The following is a 22,936-nucleotide window of genomic DNA, read 5'->3' on the forward strand; positions in this document are numbered from 1 at the left end:
CCACAGTGCTCCTGTTAGCTGGGGACTTTGCAATTTAGGCCTTAAAGCTGAACTCGAGTATAATTTTTTTTTTTTTGCATTTTTACACTGCACCTGGCCAATCCATTTGGAAGTGAAGAATCACTGTAGTAGCCAATGCTACTAGAGTGATCCTAGCTCACTTTTGGGTCCCGTCCTGAGCAGCTGGCCTGGTGCTCAGTAACCACAGTGGGCTTCCCACATGGCAAGGGCGCCATTCGAAGAATGCTTTTCAGTCATCTCAGTGACTGCAAAGTGCTCTCTGAGCGAGGTGGGAATATTGATGTCATTGACCTGCCTCTCCACCTTGTCCAATGAGAGAATGGCTTGTATTCATTGACCATAATGTAAGGCGTTTTGTGAATGGCACCAATGCGAGGCAAGCAATCCCCCATTGCTTGCTATGCAGTAGAGCAGATGCTCGGCACAAGACCCTGGAAGACAGCGAGATCACTGTATTGGTGGTGGCTACTACAGCTATTGACTGTTTTCACAAAGTCAGATATGGAATAAGTATATTTTTGTTGGTCCAAGCTGGGCCAATGTAGCTGTGCAAAGGAATCCATACCTGGAATTCATTGATTTCCTCTCCTAGCAACTAGTCAATGCTTGCATATTTTATGCTGCCCAATAAACAGGAAAGGAAAAGTTTATTAATTGCCAAGCTTGAAATGGTCTGTTGTTCAGTCTGGCACTCTGTACATGATGTCCACTGCAATTTGGTTATGATGATATGTCCCCCATTGAATAATGTGAAGAATGAATAAAATTATAGATTTATGGATATAATTAGCTATCCTAGGCATTCCTGAATTATAATACCTTACCTATTATATACACTAATCAGCCATTTCATTGTGACCACTCACCATAACCTGTCAAGGCATGGACTCCACATGACCTCTGAAGGTATGCTGTGGTATCTGGCACAAAGCTGTAGGTAGCAGGTCCTTTTAAGTCTTGTAAGTCACAAGGTGGGGCCTCCATGGATCAAACACCAGTCAACACCCAAACTTGTTGTGTACCTCAAACCATTCTTGAATTCATCAGACCAGGCTACCCTCTTATATTGCTTCGTAGTCCAGGTCTGATGCTCATGTACCCATTGTAAGCACTTTTGGTTGTCAGCATGGGTACCCTGAGTGCTCTGCATCTGTGCAGGCACATACTCAACAACCTGTGATGTACTGTGTTCTGACACCTTTCTATGAGAACTAGCATTACCGTTTTCAGCATTTTGAGCTACAGTAGCTCTTCTATTGGATCAGACTACAGTGGACAGCCTTCACTGCCCACATGCATCACATGCATCAATGAGCCTTGACCATCCATAATCCTGTTGCTGCATTGCTGGTCTCCTTCATTGAAACACTTTTGAAGGTCCTGACCACTGGAGACTGGGAACATCCCTCAAGAGCTACAGTTTTGGAGATGCACTTACCCAGTCGTCTAGCCATTACAATTTGGTCCTTCTCAGAATTGCTCAAATCCTTATGTTTGACCATTTTCTTTTCTACTTTCTACACACCAACTTCAGGGAGAACATATTAAATTTTTCCCTAATATATCCCACCTGCTTTCAGATACCATTGTAAGAATGCTATGGCTGTTCAGTAAGGATGAGCTCAGGCGTGTTCACAAGAGACATTTCCTGATCTCTGCAGCCGCGGATCAGGAAAATGTCTTGCTGCTTGTGATCAGCGATGTGCAGTGCCAACTTTCTGGTGGACTCTGCATGTGGGGTTGCGAACATGCCTGAGCTCATCCTTACTGGTCAGTATACACTCTGCCCTCTGTGTCATGTGATTATATTAACAAACAAGTTCACTAGAATGCTCTTTGTGAGGTAGCATACAAAACCACTATTTCATAGTACATATCACCAAACTAGAGAAAGCAGAGATGGTTTCATGTTTTCTGAACTAAAGAGCCTTCTGACGCCTTATCCCCTGCACCATGTTTACCTATAGTTATCCTATTAAATTTAGCCATAGATGGCCATAGGAGGTCCGAAATGGGAAACAAAATGTATTTTGAGTAGTCACCATTTCTCCTAGTCCTGCTTGCCTGTAAGTGCCCCAAGCAAACAGCCTTGAAATAGTTTTAATGGTAGCTGTTTAGAAACTACAAAACCAAAGAATATTCTAAAAGGTTTGATTTTTCATGTTGCAGGGTTGTGTTAATATGTGCAAAGAAGATCACACAAATACTTAAAAGTATAACAGCTATTAAAACTACTGAGAGATACAGATAAGGAAATGATAAAAAGAATACTTATCTAAAGATGCTGTTTTGCCATGGAGTCAACCTGCTTTTATGCAGCATGGCTGACCAGATTCAGACACAAGCATAAAGCAAGCTCTGGTGTGAGACTAAAATCCTACCAGTTTTGGCTCGAAATATAGAATCACCCCTGGCTAACTCCCCTTGTAAGCAACAATGTGACCTTCTAAGGAGGCACATTGCTGAAGGAGAGGGGGCTGACTTGTCCGTAGTGTGAGTTTACAATCACTTTCCAATCACACGAGTCAGCTAAACTTTACCAAAATAACCAAGATATTAGAAGCTTTATTACATATTTGTGAGGCCAACCTTAATTAGGAATATGAAATATACCATTTCCCTATCAAGGTTAAAGCCCGGTTTTCCTTAAGAACTATCAACTGTATATTACAGTTGGGTAACAAAGGAAATCTAACTTTAACTTTAGGGTTCTTTATCAATAAATATAATCAGCTTAACTTACACATCAATGGTTGTATGTATCTTTGTCTTATAAGCTGGTTTCCTTAATTGAATTATACGATATGTGTGCATAGGACCAGCTATATTTGCTCATTACTTGGAGTGTGTCTCATGCCATAAGATACAGTATAAGTTACAGTGAAAATATGCAATTGCTATAAATTGCTCAGACTCTAGATGGATATTGAAAGTTGTGGGAATGTCATTAGGGCTCATGTTACCTGCAACATAAAATTTACTTTACACTGCCAGAGGCTTGTTAGTTATCCTCTTGCAGCAGTAGATCACTAAAGGGATTTACTACATTGCTCATACTGATAGGTTAGAAAAATCTATGTGAAGCAGAATTGTAAAAAAATACATATTTGTTATAGCTAATGCTAGTTTAAAGCTAAACACACACTATCCAATTTGAGTGTACCATTTCCTTTACGTCTCAATCATATTTCTAAATAGGGCCATCAATGGATTTCTGTGACTGAAATCACAGGTGATTGAGCAGACAAAGCAGTAACATAGTGACCGGAGCTATGGCTGTCTTTGTCCCTAACGGCAGATAACCCCTAGATATACGGATAAATAATCACAGTGGCTGACAGTCTTTCTTACAGGCTTCCCGGTGTCCTATAACATAGTGTCCCCTATCGGATAGTGTCCACTGTGTACTGCGCATGTGCAATACACAGGACATACAGATTACGAAAATATCCAAAGATGAACGGCGCCGTGAGTACAGGTTATAGCCCCACCATCCAAGTGGACATAGAGTTAGAATAAAAAGAGCAGAGCGCAGCGAGGCCGTGCCCGAAGTGTGGCGAGCGCAGCGAGGCCGTGCCCGAAGTGTGGCGAGCGCAGCGAGCCCGTGCCCGAAGTGTGGCGAGCAAAGAGAGGCCGCGAAGGGCCCTCTAATATTTGCAGCCCTATGTCCACTTGGATGGTGGGGCTAGCACCTCGACTCGTGGCGCAGGCACCGTTCATCTTCGGAGATTTTTCGAATCTCCTTCTGCTCCGTACTGTGCAAGCGCTGCGCCTGCGCAGTACGGGGCGGACACTATCCGATGGATGGACGATATATGCCAGAACACCGGCCCTTGCTGTTCACAGCCACCTGTGATTCCAACTGTAAGAATCCGCTGATGGCCCTATACATAAATGTGAATGAGGCCTTAGATCTTGCATCAATTATGTAATGCTAGGGCCAGTCTGATTTCATACAACTGAATCGATTGTTTAGGTTTTTTTTCTTTTTTTTCTATTACATCGTTTGGATAAATTCTTTTTTTTTCTCCCCACTTCCCTCCCTTTCCTCATCTGAGTCCTATCTTTCTGGCACCTATAGGTGTCCTTTGGCTTCCCTGTTCACTCCTTTCCTTTTAAAAAAAATTGGAGTATCCGACCAAGGGAGTTCTGCATTTTACTTCTACAAGTCATCTCCATGATCTTGGAAGAGAGATTTTATTTGCTTTTTGTTTTTTGGTTTCGGATTTCTACCTCTCAATACGATACAATGTTACTTTTGATTTTTGTTTTTGAGATATCACACCAATTATGTAAGGTTTGGCTTTGATTGTTACTTTACTTTTTTATATAAATAAAGAATTTGCAAAAAAAGTAAAAAAAATAATAATTTCAAAGGCCTTTTTTTGAAGGAAGACTGAAAGAGATTAGTTAGTTGCTTCTCTGCAACAGTTGTGAAGGACAGAACAAATCATTATAAGGAGAGCAGAAGGGCTATTATATGAATTATTATTTGGAAAACGCCACATTGCAAACTATATTTATTTTTAAATCACTGTAACTTCCTCATTTAGGAACTGTGAATGTTTTTTGTGTAGGTGTTACACACACACTTCTCTGATACAGGCATGTGAGAGATCTGAAAACCAATCTTCTTTGTTACCACTAATTGGGTAGAATCGACAGGCACAGGGCTGTAGTGTCTATGTGTAAAGGACCTATATACCCCCCTAATGAAGGCTGTAATTTTACCTTGTAGCCACCCAGATTGAATTTTCAACAGAGGCAAGAAAGCAGACTAAAACGTTTTACTACAAAATAATGTGTTTTTGCTATCTCAAGCATTAAGTATTGATTCTTTTCCTTAAGTGTCTTTAAAATAGCGCCTAGAATTACCCCTGCTGACTCTGCGGCCTTGTTATTATTATTTTTTCACCAGTCCCCCTTCTCTACTGCCATCTCATCAGGAAAATCAGGCTGGCAATTAGAGCCAAAGCTGCCTGGAGGACCGGAGAAATGAGATTGTGGATAAGTGGGGAAGGAGGGGGTTGTTACTCTGATTAATGGGAGTTTGTTAGCAGGTCTCATTCCTTGTGCTTGCGCTCCCTTGCACATGAAAAATAAGCTTGTAACAATTGTTTGACAGGAGGCGATGGCAGAAATGTATCTTGGGTAATGAACTTGGTTTTAATCTCAGGTAAGGACCCTTGCAAGAACTGACGAAGCCAGAGGTCTGCTGTGGTTGCTGGAGGAAGAGGCCTTGCAACCCGGTGGAAATGAGGACACCTTATTGGATCGTCTATTTACTTACTATGGACCACAGGAAGGAGAGCAGCCTGGTAATAAGACTGTGCCTTAATTTTTTTTATTTACTTTACTGTAAAGACTAGTAGTGTAAAATGTAATTGTTAATTTTTTCCCCACACAGATTTAAATATATGTATGTGGTCAATTTATTGTGAAAATATTTATCAGCGTGTGCCCTTTTATTTTTTGTGTGTGTGTGTGTGTATATTTTTTATATATATTACCGGTATATATGTATGTGTGTATGTGTATATATTGTTTCAATTTATTTTATAATGCCTTATGTATATATTTTAAAGGGGTTGGAAGTTTTTTTTAATCTATGCACTGGGATAAAAAGCTTTCTGTGTGCAGCAGCCCCCTAATCCTTATCTGAGCCCCATCTCTATCCATCAATGTCCCCGTCTGCCTCGACCATCTCGCCTTCTTGATTGGCTGAGATACAGCAGTCACTTAGCCAATCTGGAGAGGGAGGGGGTGTGGCTGAATTGGGGCTCCGTGTCTTAATGGACACATGGAGCTACAGCTCAGTTTGGGTGCTCCCATAGCAAGCTGCTTGCTGTGGAGGCACTTGATAGGAGGGAGGGGGCAGGAGACTCAGAGGGACTCGAAGAGGAGGATCCACTGCACAGGGCAGGTAAGTAGGACATGTTTGTTATTTTTATAGAAAAAAAAATGAGTTTTTACAATCACTTTAAATAAATCAGTCACAAATATGCCCAGTTCACACAGGAGGAAGGAATTAATAAGCAGAGGTTACCTTCATTGAAAACAACTTGTGGAGATGAAAAGCAGGTCAAGAAATAGACAGCTATAGTAATATTCAAATTGTGATTTTTTTTTTTTTTTTTTTTTTTTTTGTTGAAGTGGTGCTTAGCCTTGTCTTTGACCTTTGTCCCGTCTTCCTACGCTGACCCCACACAACTTTCAGCCGGGTTCATGATGAATCCTCCAAAATTCATTCATTCTTCCCACCCAACATCCTTCAATCGGTGGATGGCCTCATTGACCAACATTCCTCGATTAAAAAAATTAAAAAATCAAAGTAGGGTGGAAAGTTGTTCACTAAAAAGCAACTTAAAGTGGATGTAAACCCACCACTCGCGCAGTATAAATGAATGGCACAGTATTAATGTATATATACGTGCAAGCCTCCTGCATGTATCCTTACCTTGCAAATGTGACCCCCTTCAGCAGTAGGAAAAAAACTCTGGAATCAGTGGGTGGGTCTCTTTTCCGGAGCCCACTGGGCAGAGTCATGATGTCGCAAAACTCCCTGCCCACCTCTACACTATTGTACTCTTCAGTCACACTGATCATGCCCCATGATGAGTAATATTCAGTAAAAAAACTCAGGAAAGGCACCACATGACTTCACTGTGCCAATCATGCCGAGGTGTGGAGCAGCCAATCCTGGGAGAGCTGGAGATGAAAGGAGGAGGGATGTGAAGCTGGAATCATATCACACGCTCTACTCATTCATGAGATAAAGAAATTAGATTTCAATCACAGCAGTGGGGGATGCGCCGACACAAACTTATCTGTGTGTTGTTTTTTATCTTACTAAAAAAAGACACGAGGTTGGCTCAGAGCTGGAGTAAGTTTTTGTGGCAAGACTGGACACAGATGACTTGACATCCTCTACTCTACCAGGTAGAAGTCTTCACAATAAAACTCAGGTTCACATCCACTTTAAAGTGGTTGTTAAGCCACTATCTCATCATTATATCATCACCTCTGTCAGATAAAAAGATGTATTCTAGTGCCTGTGCTTTATAAAAAAAAAAGCCAATTTCTATCTCTTTTAACAATATCTCCCAGCGACAATGTGACTCCAGGCTCTCTGCTCTTCCCGCCTGATGGCTCCACTGGGCGGGGTCGAGATTTCCCTTATGACGTCAGCTGGGGAGGCAGGAGGAGAGGAACAGAGAGCCTGGAGCCATGTGATCGCTGGGAGACGCTGTTAAAACTGCTTTTTTATATTTTTTTTATAAAGCGCAGGCACTAGGATACAGCTTTTTATCTAACAGAGGGGATGATATAAAGGCCAGATAGTTTTGAAGCAGTGGGGAGAGGAACAGAGCATTGCTAGTGAGAGCTGACAGGCAGGGAGGGGGAGGAGGACAGAGGAAGACACAGGAGAACTGCAGATAGCAGCGGATGATGGAGGCATGTACGCCAACCATGGTGTCAGGGCTCAGCAGCCATGATATACCATGGTCAGTTTATAAGGGGGAGGGCAGAACCAGGCAGGATCAGCCAGGTATTACAGGTGTTGCAGGGGACCAAATGACACAGCACTTTGCTGTATAAAATGTTGTAAGGGAACAGGATAATTTTTTTTTTTTCTTTGGTTAACAAACGCTTTAATCCAAGCAGCTTAATCCAATCAGATACAGCAGCTGTTAATTTTTTTTTGATAGGTTCAAAGACACGACAGTGAAATAAAATAGTAATTTATGGAAGATTAAAGTGGTTCTAAAGGCAGAAGGGTTTTTATCTTAAAGCATTCTAGTGTGCAGCAGCCCCCCAATACTTACCTGTGCAACATCCCTGGATCGAGATTAGGCTCAAGAGACTCAGCTGTCCGGAACTCTCCCTCCTGATTGGCTGACACACAAATTGGCCCCCGCTGCTGTCAAGGTCAGTGAGACAATTAAGAGAGGGAGGGGTGGGGCCAAGCCACGGCTTTGCGTCTGAATGGACACACAGAGCAGCATCTCAGCTCAGGTGCTCCCATGGCAAGGTGCTTGCTGTGGGGGCAGGAGGGAGAGACAAGGGACCCGAGAAGAAGACAATCCGGGGCTGCTCTGTGCAAAACCATTACTCAGAGCAGGTAAGTATAACATGTTTGTTTTTTTTTTTTGTTTTTAAATAAAAAACAAGACTTTACAATCACTTTAATCCTATGCGGGAGACTACTGCATGCCTCCCATTGAGCCAACCGATCATGGGAAAGACAAATGTCATACATGTTTTAAAAAGACAGCTTTGGAACAATCTAAGTTGAGCTGTGCCTCTATCTAAATCCTTCATAAACTAAACAGGAATGCTCATGAAACCCAAGCTTTTTCGTTGATAACTGAAGCCCTGTCAGTAAACATGCTTGCCTCTACATCTGTTCTGTCTTTAGCCAGCTTTACAGCCAAATCTCAGAATAGTAATAGCAGCAGACCATGCATCTAAATATTGGGACAAATAACTTTATCAGACTAGTAGGACCAACTTGCGTGTTATATAACCTGTTATTACAAGTGCCTGTTCGGAACAGGTTCTCTTTAAGTTAGCCGGTTGATGGCTTAAAGCAGAGCATAAGCACTTGCTGCACTCCTTATTTGTTGCAAAAGGGAATGAAGAATTATTTTTTTCAAATTGCACATTGTGACAAGCCATCCTTAATTTCTATGCTTTATCATTTTATTTGGTTTTAGTCCTAAAGTAGCATCACATGATCTTCCTGGGGGAATTTTCTGGCTGTCACTGATGAACAATCTGCTATTCTTTTGGCTGGTTATCATCCCCCTGGACAATGGCAGCAGCTGGAGTCTCTGGCGCATGGAGTCACATTTATGCTGCAGTGTAAAGCATGGCATTTCCACAAAGTTTGAAACCATTAAGTGCCTTGAGCTAGGAGTCAGGGGCCTCATTTATCAGTGTTCGAAGGCAGAACTGTTTTTGCGCTAACCACCACCCAGATTCTCTCGTTCGTTCAAAAAAAAAAAAAAGATCATCTAAAAACTACTATAGTTCATTTACGATGTTGATCTTGTTGATCATTTTTTCCAAAAAAAAAAAAAAAAAAAAAAAAGATCAACATCGTAAATGAACTATAGTAGTTTTTAGATATTCTTTTTTTTTTTATATATAGTGGGGGGAATCACAACAAAAAATGTTTTTGCCATATAAATTGTTTGCATTCTCTTTTTGGGCCAGCAGGTGGAGCATTAGGCTCCTATTTGCATTTTAATTGACATACTGAATGACTCCTCTCTTCTTGAATGGCTCTGTCCAAAGTTTTGTTTAGACAAAGTACAACAAAAGGAAGACTGCCGTGCTGCTTAAAGAGGTTGTAAACCTTTCTGTGTAAGTTGTACCTATAGGTAAGGCTTACCTATAGGTACTGTAAAAAAAAAAAAAAAAAACGTGAGATGTTTAGGAGATATTTACTGTATACTGTGCCGATGGTGTCATCGGCGCATGTGCTGTGAAGGAATGGCTGCCTGTTCTGTTAATTCAGTCGCGTGTGCCATGACCGGTGGCTCTCGTGCGCAATGCGAGGGAGTGATGTCACACGACTCGGGCCAGTAGCACAGCCTGAGTCCGCGGCCCCGGAACGAGGACGGGCAAAGATGGACGTGGCCTGCAGCAGGGATGACGCGGCCTTCATTTGCAGAGAAGTGTCACATAATGTGCTAGTATGTGATACTAGCACATTATGCCTTTACTTTGCAGGGGACAGGAAAGGAAGAAAAACCCACCAGGGTTTACTTCCTCCTTAATTTGCTAACCTGTAGTGGTCTGGGAATCATTTGTCATGTATTAAATGTTTATTTATGAAACAAAGATAGTATATAGAAATAGTATAGAGCAGTATAGTATATAGAAAAAGGACAAAACATTTTGAAAAGCATCTAAACCTTAAATACATTAATTAATCCAAAACCATTCTAGTTTTCCTCTAATCTGATAAATCGACTTTGTTTTTGGATCAATGTATATGAATACAAGAATAGAAGTGCCATAGTCCTATTCCCCAGTTCATGTTAAAGTTATATAATCGCTGCATTCCCTACTATTACTTCATATACATATTTTGTACAGTATTCTGAACTAATTTGAAATAATCATTGGCATTTCTGATAAGGTTAACATGTTTTTCAGGTAAGAAACCATTGCTCCGAAGCAATAAGGAACGTCATTTCCTGCTGGGGCACAGCTACGGAACGAATTGGGTGGAGTACAACGCCTCAGGCTGGTTGAACTATGTGAAACAGAACCCTGCCTCTCAAAATGCTGCTTCTTTACTGCAAGACTCACAAAAGTTAGTTTCATAACTACCATTCATTTATTAATCCTTTATTTTGTCTTGATCTATTCCACATGTGCCTTGACCATAATGCTGTCCACGACATGAGTGATAATGTGCTGTCATCAACAGAATCAGCAAAGCAAAAGATCTTTCACAAATCTATCGCAGTGGGGGAGATTTACTAAAACCGGTGCACTCAGGATCTGGTGCAGTTGTACATAGTAGCCAATCAGCTTCTAACTTTAAGGGATAAGATTAAAAGGTTATGGCGCTAAACCCACCATATATATAAGTATATAAGTGTGCTCTTAGTGACCTTTCTTCAAACTCAGTGATATTATAAGTGCTAATTGAATCCTACAGGGATTAAAGTGCAAATGCGTACTGACTCTGTTTAGTTAAATCGATATAAGTGCCGTATGGTGATAACCTCAAAAAAGGAAAGTATGATCGACATTCAAAACATCATATAGGTGCCATATAACAATAAATCAAACTACAAAAAATTGATACGGAAAGTAGTTCATATGGATCATAGTTGATACCGAATCCTTATGTATGAAGGAAAACTTTCAAAGCCACATAGAGTCACTAAACATGTCCCTCAGTAATATCCTGGCTATCCGTGATACAGGATAAAAAAGTGGTCAGTGCAAATAAGTGCAAAAAAGTGCCAATCTTCAATTCAAGAAGCAGTCGCATGAAAAACGCTACACGTGTCCAATATTGGTATTATAGATGGTAATGATGCCAAATCAAGTGACTGGTACAAACAGTGCAAATTTTCAGTGGAGAGAAAACATTCATCCCCGGTGCGCCACTCAGTGCTATGATATGTGAATGCTCACACCAGAACTTGTGCCCCTGTGGGGCTAGATGAAAGTAAAAATATTATTTATTTTTTTCAAAATGATGAATCTTTTTATATTTTGAGTTATTAAAAAAAAAAATGCATTATGTATTATTTGGGTACCATGTCGCACGACTGCACAATTGCCAGTTAAATTATCACAGTGCCATATTGCAAAAAAATGGCCTTGTCATGGGGGGGGGGGGTAAATCTTCCGGTGATCAAGTTGTTGTAAACCCTTACAGACTACTTTTTGCTACAGGTAAGCCTATAATAAGGCTTACCTGTAGCTACGCAGGATACCTCGTAAACCTGCACAGTATCCCCTGTATTTGTATGTGCCGACGTCATTAGCAACAATGCTTCAGTGAGTGTGCCGTTACCTGCGGCTCCTGCATGCATGCGCGGGAGTGATGCCATCGTGGCTCCGATACTATAAATAGTTTGCATTCTCTTTTTGGGCCAGCAGGTGGAGCATTAGGCTCCTATTTGCATTTTAATTGACATACTGAATTACTCCTCTCTTCTTGAATGGCTCTCTGCAAAGTTTTGTTTAGAGAAAGTGAGACAAAAGGAAGACTGCCGTGCTGCTTAAAGAGATTGTAAACCTTCCTGTGTAAGTTGTACCTATAGGTAAGGCTTACCTATAGGTACTGTAAATATCTCCTAAACGTGCGCCATTTAGGAGATATTTACAGTATACTGCGCCGATGATGTTATCGGCACATGCACTCTGAAGGAACGGCTGCCCTTTCTATTTCTTCAGGCACATATGCCAATACCCAGAAGTAACCCCGGGGAGTAATGTTCGACGGCCGGTGCTGTGTACGGGCACCGCAGCGAGGGCTTCGATCTCAGGTGAGTTCGAAGCCCTCCCATTCCATAATGAGCTGGTATGCTATGCATATCAGCTCATTATGCCTTTGTCTTGCAGGTGTTGGCTATTACAGTCCCCTCTACGTTAGGGGACTGTGATAGCTGTGTTTGGATAGTGGGGACGAGAGTGACATATTCCTTCCATACTCTTTCCAAACCCAAACCCCAGCTCACCCTTGCCAGAGAATCATCCCAGTGGAGTGAATGTGTAAATCTTTGTTTCCATGCAAGCTATACTCCTATTATTTTCCATGCACAAGAAAATTCTTTGTGCTGGGTGGAGGTCTTATTAACATTCCTAATTCATTGTTTTTAATCGATAACTTTTCAAGAATGTGTTCTCAGGAATACCAATATAAATATGGTCATTTTCTAGTCAAAGTTGATACATTTATAAGCGAATCAGCATGGGACTTCTTTTAACCCGGAACTGAACTAAGGAATATTGGCAGATATGAGCTGGAAAACTCATCACAGTATTCTTGCTGTTTTTGCCTTCAGTCATGTTTTAATGTTATGCATTACTAACAGTATGCCTTTTACTTCCCTGCAGGAAAATAATTAGCAGCTTATTTGCTGGTAGAACAGGCACAGCGACAGTCTTGTCGGGTTCAGTGGCTGGACTAGAAGGAGGATCCCAGCTGGCCCTGCGGAGAGCCACCAGCATGAGGAAGACATTCACTACAGGTGTGGCAGCTGTCAAGAAGAAGTCTCTATGTATCCAAATTAAACTTCAAGTGGTGAGTTTGAGAGAACTTTAGGAGTATCTTCCTATCAAACATACCTGCATATAGAAGTACACTTTTATTATCCGTACATTGTTTATACGAAGCCTGCATATGACTAAAGACTATAGGGTGCCTATACAGCGGCATCAATATTCTTATTCTTATTCTAACCATAAAAAAATCACAAAAAAACAATAATACATTTATTCTGGTTTTCTTTTTTTCAATCTTTTTTTTTTTTTTTTTATTAAACTGAACTGGACTGTTTATTAACCTCATGCAGTCCCTTATACACAAGCACTCTGGTAGAGGGTAAGGCAGGACTTGGAGTCAACTCAGTTTTGTTGTATACCAATGTACTTAAAAGGAACGTGCGGATAGAAGTAAAGATCAGCGTAAGTAGAGAGATGACCTTTGCAGTCTTCTGCTTCTCATTCACTGTTCAATCAGCAGGCTGGACACCTCTGCATTCTTTCTACATTCTATAATTTTAACAGACAATTTGATGTTCTCCACCTGGCTGCATTGGTTGGCAAAGCTGTGTATATTTCAGAATTGGATGGAAATATAAAATAGCAGCCATAAAGTGTGGGGAAAAAATGATTCGACCCCCTGCTGATTTTGTACATTTTCCCACTGACAAAGAAATGATCAGTCTATAATTTTAATGGAAGGTTTCTTTTACAGTGAGAGACAGAATAACAACAAAAATATCCAGAAAAAAGGCATTTAAAAAAAGTAATAGATTGCTTTGCATTTTAATGTGTGAAATAATTATTTTGATCCCCTATCAGTCAGCAAGATTTCTTGCTCCCAGATGTCTTCTATACAGGTAATGAGCTGAGACTAGGAGCACTCTCTTAAAGGGACCTGTATAAAAGACACCTGTCCACAGAAGCAATCAGTCAGATTCCAATCTCTCCACCATGGCTAAAACCAAAGAGCTGTCCGAGGATGTCAGGGACGAGATTGTAGACCAACACAAGGCTGGGATGGGCTATCGCTAGGCAGCTTGGTGAGAGGGAGACAACAGTTGGTGCGATTATTTGCAAATGGAAGAAACAAAAAATAACTGTCCATCTCCCTCAGTCTGGGGCTCCATGCAAGATCTCACCTTGTGGAGTTTCAATGATCATGAGAATGATGAGGAATTGGCCCAGAACTACACGGGAGAATCTTGTCAATGATCTCAAGGCAGTTGGGACAATAGTCACCAAAAAACAATTGGTAACACATCACGCCATGAAGGATTGAAATCCTGCAGCACCCGCGAGGTCCCCCTACTCAAGAAAGCACATGTAAAGGTCCGTTTGAAGTTTTCTAATGAACATCTGAATGATTCAGAGGAGAACTGAGTGAAAGTGTTGTGGTCAGGCAAGACCAAAATTGAGTTCTTTGACACCAAATCAACTTGCTGTGTTTTGAGGAGGAGAAATGCTGCTTATGACCCAAAGAACACCATCCTCACTGTCAAACATGGAGGTGGAAACATTATGCTTTGGGGATGTTTTTCTGCTAAGGGCGCAGGATAACCTCAACATATCAAACAGACGATAGACTGGGGCCATGTACTGTCCATTCTTGGATGAGAACCTCCTTCTCTCAGCCAGGGCATTGAAAATGGATTGTGGATGGGTATTCCAGCATGACAATGACCAAAAACACATGGCCAAGGCAACAAAGGAGTGGCTCAAGAAGAAGCACATTAAGGTCCTGTAGTGGCCTTTGCCAGTCTCCAGACCTTACTCCCATAGAAAATATGTGAAGGAAGCTGAAGGTTTGAGTTGCTAAACGTCCACCTCAAAAACCTTAATGACTTGGAGAGGATTTGCAAATAGAAATCGCTCAAAATCCCTTCTGAGATGCGTGCAAACCTGGTGGCCAATTGCAAGAAACGATTGATTACAAACAAGAGTTTTGCCACCAAGTACAAAGTCATGTTTTGCAAAGGGGTCAAATTCATACAAAACAAAACAAAAACAAAATCAAACTTTTTTGAAATGCGTTTTTCTGGATATTTTTGTTGTTCTGTCTCTCACTGTTAAAATAAACCTACCATTAAAATTATAGACTGATCATTCCTTTGTCCGTGGGCAAACGTACAAAATTAGCAGAGGATCAAATATCAAATACTTTTTTTATCTCACTGTATACTGTACTGTATTTTGCTCTTTTCCTGGAGTGTAGCTTTAAAATATAGGACAAACACAATTATGAAACAGACTTCAGAGCAGTGCAGCTGTGATCCAGATAAATAGTTGAGTACACAGTTTAAGTACATATTTGTGACTGTTAAAGTGGTAGTAAAGCCTGCTTTGTTATTTTTACCTTATCTATAATGAAGCTTACCTGTAGATAAAATGAATATCTCCTAAGTGTGCACCTTTTAGGAGATATTCACCCTCCATGCAGCCGCTGACGTCACCGGCCCATGCATTCTGAAGGTTTGGCATACTATGCTGGACCTTCAGAGCTTCTTGTCGGAATTGAGGGCTTCCTAGAGCAGTGACGTTATCAATCCTCTGGCCACTTGCAGCATCGGAGTTGGCAAACCTGGAAGAAAGGCCAGGGTATGATGACAGCCCTCTCAGGGGGTGACCATGTGCTGCTGAAAGGGCTTTGTTTCAAGGTTAGTATTTCATAATGTGCTAGTATGTGATGCATACTAGCACATTATGCCATTGTCTTACAGGTTTTTTTTTTTTTCAGTGGTTTACAACTGCTTGAATATAGAAAAGATGTATTTTTCTGCAGTGAGTCTTGTGATCTAGGCACGTGTGTCAAACAATAGAGCCAGTTGTTGTTGTCTGTAAACTACACTGCATAAAAGTACCACCTGGCTCTGGACCCACCACAGCCTGTGACTGGACAGTATAGCCCTGTTTCCTCCCTTCCTGCCAATGAATCCACTGGCAGCATGCTGCAAATCAGTGGAGCCCCAATTGGCTCTGAGCGCTGATCGCCCTCGACCAGTACAAATGCTGCTGTAATAGGGAATGCAGAAAGTGAATATTAAGACAGATTCAGGTACTTGTTTTTTTCAAAGTACATTAATAGATTTTTTTAATTGGTACATAATTTGATTAAATGCAGAACTTCACTGTTAACTACTGCTTGTACTGAAACTATGTTATAGACCATGCAATGCTTAAAGTAACCGATATGAGACAAAACGCAGTAGCTGTTAAAGAGGAACTACAGTCTGCTCACATCATTTGTAATAAAACCATCTTTTCCATTCTGAATCTTCCATCCAACCACTTTGCATATTATTTTATATATACTGTGATTCTATACTTGCCAAACATGCTGCAGAAATCTCCCTGTACTAAGCGGAAGCTGCTGCCTGTTCACTTCCTGGATTTACACAGACACACTTCCAGTTCTGCAGCCCTGCAGCTCTCATTGGCCCTCTTATGACTCACCCCCCTCCCTTCTTGGCAAACTCTCACAAGAGTGATGGAGAGAGCTGTGTATGATGCCATAAGCCTAGGCTAAAGACCAGACAAGAAATAGGGAGTGGGCTGTATAAAGTATTTACTGCCAGAATTTTTTTTTTTACTGACCAAAGTTAAAACAACAATGGCAGAAGATCTAATAGATGGAAAGTTGAAAAAACGACTGAAGGTCCACTTTAAATTCTTAATTTTGTTTATTTTTAGATACAAAAAAACAAAAAAAAAAACGATTTGTTATAGGTTGCTCCTAGACACACAAATCTAAATTATTGTTTTTTTTATTTTTTTTTGTTTTTTTTTTTGTTTTTTTGCAGGATGCTCTTATTGACACTATTAAAAGGTCAAAAATCCACTTTGTCTACTGCTTTGTGCCAAAAGTGGAAGCATTTAATAGCGATGCACGACTAGTCCCAGCTGCCAGAGTGGGCTCCAGCGAGTCAGACCTATCTGGGGAGCGATGTGACTCAGAGCTTATGCAGGTTGATGTCCCACTTTTGCGGGCCCAGCTTCGGGGGTCACGCCTTATGGATGCATTACACATGTACAGACAAGGTGAGTGCAATCAATCTTGACAGAAAAATAATATATGTTTCAAAACAGATTTACCTGAGCCTAACTGTTATTTTAACCGATTCCCGACCGGCGCATGATGATGTACGTCGGCAGAATGGCACGGACAGGCAAATTGGCGGGGATACCTGCGATCGTCTCACGGGGATATGCGGCATCTCCCTGTTCTGCCTAGCAACAAGTGACGCTGATCTCTGCTCCGTGATTGGAGCAGAGATCAGTGTTCACTAACACAGAGCCACGCCCCCCACAGTTAATAACACGCCCCTAGGACACACTTAACCCCTACACTGCCACCCCCTGGTTAACCCCTTCACTGCCAGTGTCATTTACACAGGCATCAGTGCATTTGTATAGCACTGATTGCTGTATAAATGACTGGTCCCAAAAATGTGTTAAAAATGTCCGATGTGTCCGCCATAATATCACAGTTACAATAAATATTGCTGATTGCCGCCATTACTAGTAGAAAAAAAATATTAATAAAAACACCATAAAACTATCACCTATTTTGTAAAGGCTAATTTTGCGCAAATCAATCAATAATCGCATATTGCGATTTTTTTTTATTTTTTTTTTTTACCAAAAATATGTAGAAGAATACGTATCGGCCTAAACTGAGGAAAAAAAATGTTTTTTTTTTTATATCTTTTTGGGGGATATTTATTATAGCAAAAAGTAAAAAAATTTTTTTTTTTCAAAATTGTCGCTCTTTTTTTGTTTATAGTGCAAAAAATAAAAACCGCAGGGGTGATCAAATACCACCAAAAGAAAGCTCTATTTGTGGGAAAAAAAGGACGTCAACTTTGTTTGGGAGCCAAGTCGCACGACCGCGCAATTGTCAGTTAAAGCCACGCAGTGCCAAATCGCAAAAAGTGGTCTGGTCTTAAGCCAGAAAAATGGTCCTGTCTGAAAGTGGTTAATTTATGCTATCAGAGCAATAAGGGCTATATTTTTCATGTCAAATACTATCACAGCACCACTAGCGATAAAAATGCTATTACTATTATAAAGGGGTTAAAGCTTTCACTATAAAACATATTAGTACACTAAAAAAACCTATGCTTTTTGTGTCAGCTTCTTATAAGTGTACTGGCACATTCGTTTTTGCCCCATACATGTATGATGTATTAACAAGCACGTTTTTTTTTGTATGCAATTATGGGGAGATCACCTAACAGTTTATGTGCATATTGGATGAGAATGTTTAAATAATCTGCTTGTTCCTACAAGTTGAGTAGAGTCCTATGCAGGACATCTGACCACCCCATTACTATCTGATTCACCACCTTTCTGGGTCATGGAGTTGCTCATTGTACAAAGGTGATAATACTAGTACATTGTAACAAAAATTTAAATTAAACCACCACACCACTGCTATGAGGTCTAGATACAACTTTTTTTCAATTGCAATAAGTCATGCGGACAATCCAAAAAAGTATTCAACACAGGGGGCCAAAATCCGCTGCTGGCAAAGCCTGTACTTGCAATCACACTGGAAATACATAACAATAAAGGTCCAGTTCACTTCTAGTCTATTCACATTGTTATCAATCAAGCCTAAATGAAGGGACATTCTTGGACTCCTGGAACGTGTTGGATGCTTTTTGGATTGTCCCCCTGACTTTTGGAATAAAGTTGAATCTGGACCTCTTTGCAGTAGTGCGGCACGTCGATTTCCAAATTTATTTTCTACATTACACTATAAGCCAAGCAGACTGTGGATATCATCTGGGGCAGGGTTTCTCAACCAGGTTTCCATAGATCACTAGGGTTCCTCCCAAAGATCACAAGGGCTTCCCAGTACAATGAGCAAGTTCTGCCTCTCAGATAAGTTCCCACTGCCAATATTGCATTCTGCCCACTGCCTATCACACTAATGTGTCATGAGATGTAGATATAGCGATTTTTGCAGGGGTTCCCTGTGACTGGAAAGTTATTTCAAGGGTTCCTCTTTGTTGAAGGTTACGAAAGGCTGCTCTGGGGTATAGAAGCTCCTTGCCCAGAAGCAGATAATTTATATTAATATAATTATTTTAAGATAACTATACTAGTGAGATAACCCTATGGATCCAGCACTATTTTTCCACTATCCCCAACTATACTAGTACATTATTTGTAAGCAGTTGAAAATGCAGTGGAATATGTAAAGCTACACAAAAAAAATTGATGTTACCATCCTGGCTGTGCACAGTGGCAGAGGTGTGTGTGTCACAGGTAAAACCTTTCACAAACATGTATTTCAGCTCTGTATTTCGTTGTTTTACCAAATTTTAGCTTTAAATCATGTACATGTAGGCTTTTTGCTCATTATGTTAAAGAAAAAACTAGACTGAATAAATGAACACCCCCCCATCCACCAAAAAAAATAAAAAATCAGTTTACATATCAGCAATGGAATCGATACAAGCCGCCTCCTTAGCTGGCATTAAATGTGGCAACAGTCAATAGAGAGAGATGACTTAGGAGACAGAAAAGAAGCGATCAGGTCTTGCTAATCAATTGAAGTAGAATTTACAAACAATTGCTACCAGAAGCTCCTTTTTCAATAAGCAGCTCATTGCTTGATTTAATTACACATATATAATCACATTCAGTGCCTCAATCTCACATTTAATCGAATTCCGGTATGTTTTCATGGTGTGTTTGTAGACATTAAAGAGTCACCCAAACATGACCCTGACCGCGTTCCAGCTTGTTACATTATCGTTTCCTGGCCTTGTATAGGTGAAACAAATAATGGCAGACTTTCCCAGGAAATTACCCGTGGAATGTACTTGGAAAAAACACTTTCCAGCAAGGTATTCTTCCTTTTGGAAAAAAAATAAAAAGGAACAAAATCCATAACTCAACTGTCATGATGTCTTAAAAGAGACTATTTGAAGCTTTATTAGATGTGTTTTGCTAGTTACACCATTCAATATTACTGCACATAAAGGTCACTCAATATAGAGGCAAAGCTAGAATTTGTACATTATGTACTCGGTAGACACAAATGTTCAGCATTGTAAGCTATTGTTCGCAGCAGGTTTTCCCAAGTTGTCGTCCTTGCAGAGGGTACGACCGTTCTGAAATGTGCCACTGGATGGATCTTTATTTTTGTTCTTTTCTGTTTGTGCAGGATACCCTGATCACATGATATTCTGTGAATTCCGACGCAGGTTTGATGTCTTGGTTCCTCAACTGACCAAAAAGCATGGTCGTAATTACATTGTGACAGATGAGAAAAGGGTAAGTGTGCATGCAGGTGTATTTATTAATTCTTACTGTATGTGTACAATTGTGAGGATTGTTGTAGGCATGGACTTTTACAGAGTGTCAAATATATATAAATTGCAACATTCAGCATCATAAACATACAGAATATGGTAGAGATACACTAGTAGGAATCTTTGAAAGCTACTGTAAAAAGATTTGTAATTTTATAATAAAACTCCTCATCATATGCACCTGTAACCCATATGATTTTTTTATTTATTTTTTTGCAAAGGCGTGAAAATGTTATTCAATTTGATGTGTTAACATTTTATTTCACATTCCATCAAGCACCCGTCATGCTTTCAGCCAACCTGATGCTAACTGGGTTGGGACAAACTATAACCCAACCGGGGATGCTTGAGCAGTAATGCTAGCAATGCACAAAAGACAAAAATGGTTGAACTCTGACATATGCCAATGTTATTGTAATGATTTGTAAATACAATAACTATTGTAAACTTTATCGATCCTGATAAGCCTGTACAGAGCTCTGCCTTGAACCTCCCTCTTTGACACATTTCACCTAATTCCTGGCTTAAGCCCTTGTGTAAACTGGCCTGTCTGCCAGAAGCTGGTCAGACGGCTGGCCTTGTCGAACAGCATACTGTAAACCCAGCATCCGGTCAGAGCTGGCAGCCAATGGTTGCAAGCACTGACCGGTGTGTTCTGGGGGGGGGGGGGCAGTCCCCCTGTCAGAACACAATAGCTCAGCTAGGAGATCGCTGTTCTAACATTGTATAGTTAGTACAGAGAGCTCTTCCCGAGCTCCTCGTTTGTTTTTTTGTTTTTTCACATGAAGCTTGCTGGGTTGAAAGAAGAAAAAAAACTGATAGTGCGTACCAGGCTTAAATCATAGGTTGTCTACAACCCTGGCATTTTTTGAGTTCAGTCATTCTACTGTTGAACTTGTGGGGAGTCCGTTAGGTGTGGGCAGTCAGATCAAGCTCTGGTTAGGATATTGCCCTCAGTGACCAGTGCCCATCATATGCAGCCTGCCTGTTCCCAGTAGCCTCACCAGTGTCCATCATATGCAGCATGCCTGTGCCCGTATCAAAGTGGCAATCGCCATGTGTCACTGAGCAGAGTTTGAATTCTCCGGGCTGCAGTAACAATGTCCCGCCTCCTGTGATCACATCACACTGATTCATTCATTGTTACTATGACCTGGACAATTCAGTTCTGTGACATGCGGAGATGGTGGCGAGCAGGGAGAGGAGAAGGAGGGAATGGGCGGCACCCCTTTCTATATCGTCTGCTTTTTGCTATCGGCCGAATGAAAAAAGTGTTTTCGGATGATCATTTTCGGCGGCTGAAATTTCGGTGCACCTCCTAGTATGTATCTGGACCATATGGGACACTGGAGCAGAAGAGAACGAGAAGAAAGAAAAAATATTACACCTCAAATGTGAAGACTGGATGGAAGGCATAACACTAATGTCACTGGTCACTTGAATTTTCAGCAACTGGAATGCAGTTACCAAAGGCAATCAGACAGCATTGCTTGGAGGGTCTAATTTGTTACTACTAGAAGAAACCTGATCTGTTTTTTTTTTTTTTGTCCCATTTTGTGAACCTTGAATGACCTTTATTCAGACTCTTTTTGTGAAGAAAAGAGATTGGTCATAGAGATTCTCCAGCAGTACTTCCATTGCTGTCGTGCTTTTCAGCTTGTGGCAGGTAATGCTCTGACAGAACACAGGTTTTTGCCTCTGGTATTGCTGGCTCAAGGCCCAATGTTTCTGAATTGGATTTCTATAGTAAATGATATGGATGTCCCGTTCCACTTTTATGTATTTCTCTGCAACTCGTGTGGTGACAATTGAATTTCACAGCAGAGGTACTTCACAGTGCTGGCTATGAATACAGAGGCTTGCCAGGGGAGAAATTTAGCATGAGGCTGGGCCAAGACTTGTTCTATGGTGGATCAGGAATAAACAGAGCTTTTTGCAGAGATACGTGGAATGTTGCACTGATGCTGTAAGTTATTTCAAAGTATATGAGCTCCTCATCTTCTACCTCTATGTTCATATTACTCTTGTTAGTCATTGGAGAACTTTTAAAGTTATGTTAGGTTTTATTTTCAGTCCTTTCTAAGAATGAATTATGGTATTTCTATTTACTTAGGGACTTAGGCCGCGTACACACGGGCGGATTGTCTGCCCAACTAAGTTCGTCAGACAATCCGACAGACAGTCCGTTCAAATTTTGAATGAACGGACTTGACCACACACGATGAGCAGACAGTCCGCTGAAAGCGTGTGTGATGACGTGTACAGCACGTACGACGGGACTAGAAAAACTACGTCCTATACACTGCAATGCAACCTTCGGCCATGTAAATCCTTTCTGAGCATGCGCCATACTTAGTCCGTCCAACTTGCCTACACACGAGCGGACTGTCCGCTGAAACCAAGTTTGGACGGACAAAACCAAGTTTGAACGGACAAAATTACGGAAATTCCGTAAGACTTTGTTCGTCAGACAGTCCGCTGAAAAAGTCAGCTGAAGCCCACACACGAGCGGATTGTCCGCTGAAACACGGTTCAGCGGACTAAGTTGGACAGACAATCCGCCCGTGTGTACGCGGCCTTAGAATGTATAGCCATCAGCTTATAAAGTAAATAGAATCCCAATCACTAAAATCTCCAATAATCTTTAAATTCAAATGAATTGTTTTAACTATTTTAAATCCAGAGATTTTATAAAATGAAACCTGGGGATTCCTGCCATAAAGGTTTTTGTTCAGGCACTCATTACATAAGGGCCTGCAATAACATACAGCCACCACTGGAGCACATATACACAAGAAATTGTTACAAGGGCCTATGTTGATGGTGTTTGGCTTGTGTCCCTGAGAGGT

General features: G+C 40.9%; 1 protein-coding gene across 17 annotated transcripts in view; it reads left to right on the forward strand.

Annotated features, from left to right (window-relative positions):
- Window positions 1-22,936, forward strand: part of MYO18A (myosin XVIIIA) — a 449,667-nt gene that overhangs the window by 249,996 nt on the left and 176,735 nt on the right. For all 17 annotated transcript variants that reach the window (XM_077480380.1, XM_077480382.1, XM_077480383.1 and 14 more), the window contains 5 exons: window positions 5,198-5,339; window positions 10,189-10,348; window positions 12,616-12,802; window positions 16,563-16,800; window positions 19,940-20,049. In XM_077480380.1, coding sequence (XP_077336506.1) covers window positions 5,198-5,339; window positions 10,189-10,348; window positions 12,616-12,802; window positions 16,563-16,800; window positions 19,940-20,049 — 837 coding nt within the window. The remainder of the gene's footprint in view (window positions 1-5,197; window positions 5,340-10,188; window positions 10,349-12,615; window positions 12,803-16,562; window positions 16,801-19,939; window positions 20,050-22,936) is intronic.

The sequence above is a fragment of the Lithobates pipiens genome, unplaced genomic scaffold, assembly GCF_037356315.1.
Source record: "Lithobates pipiens isolate NorthernLeopardFrog02 unplaced genomic scaffold, aLitPip1_a1.2 Scaffold_16, whole genome shotgun sequence".
Taxonomy (NCBI): Eukaryota; Metazoa; Chordata; class Amphibia; order Anura; family Ranidae; genus Lithobates; species Lithobates pipiens.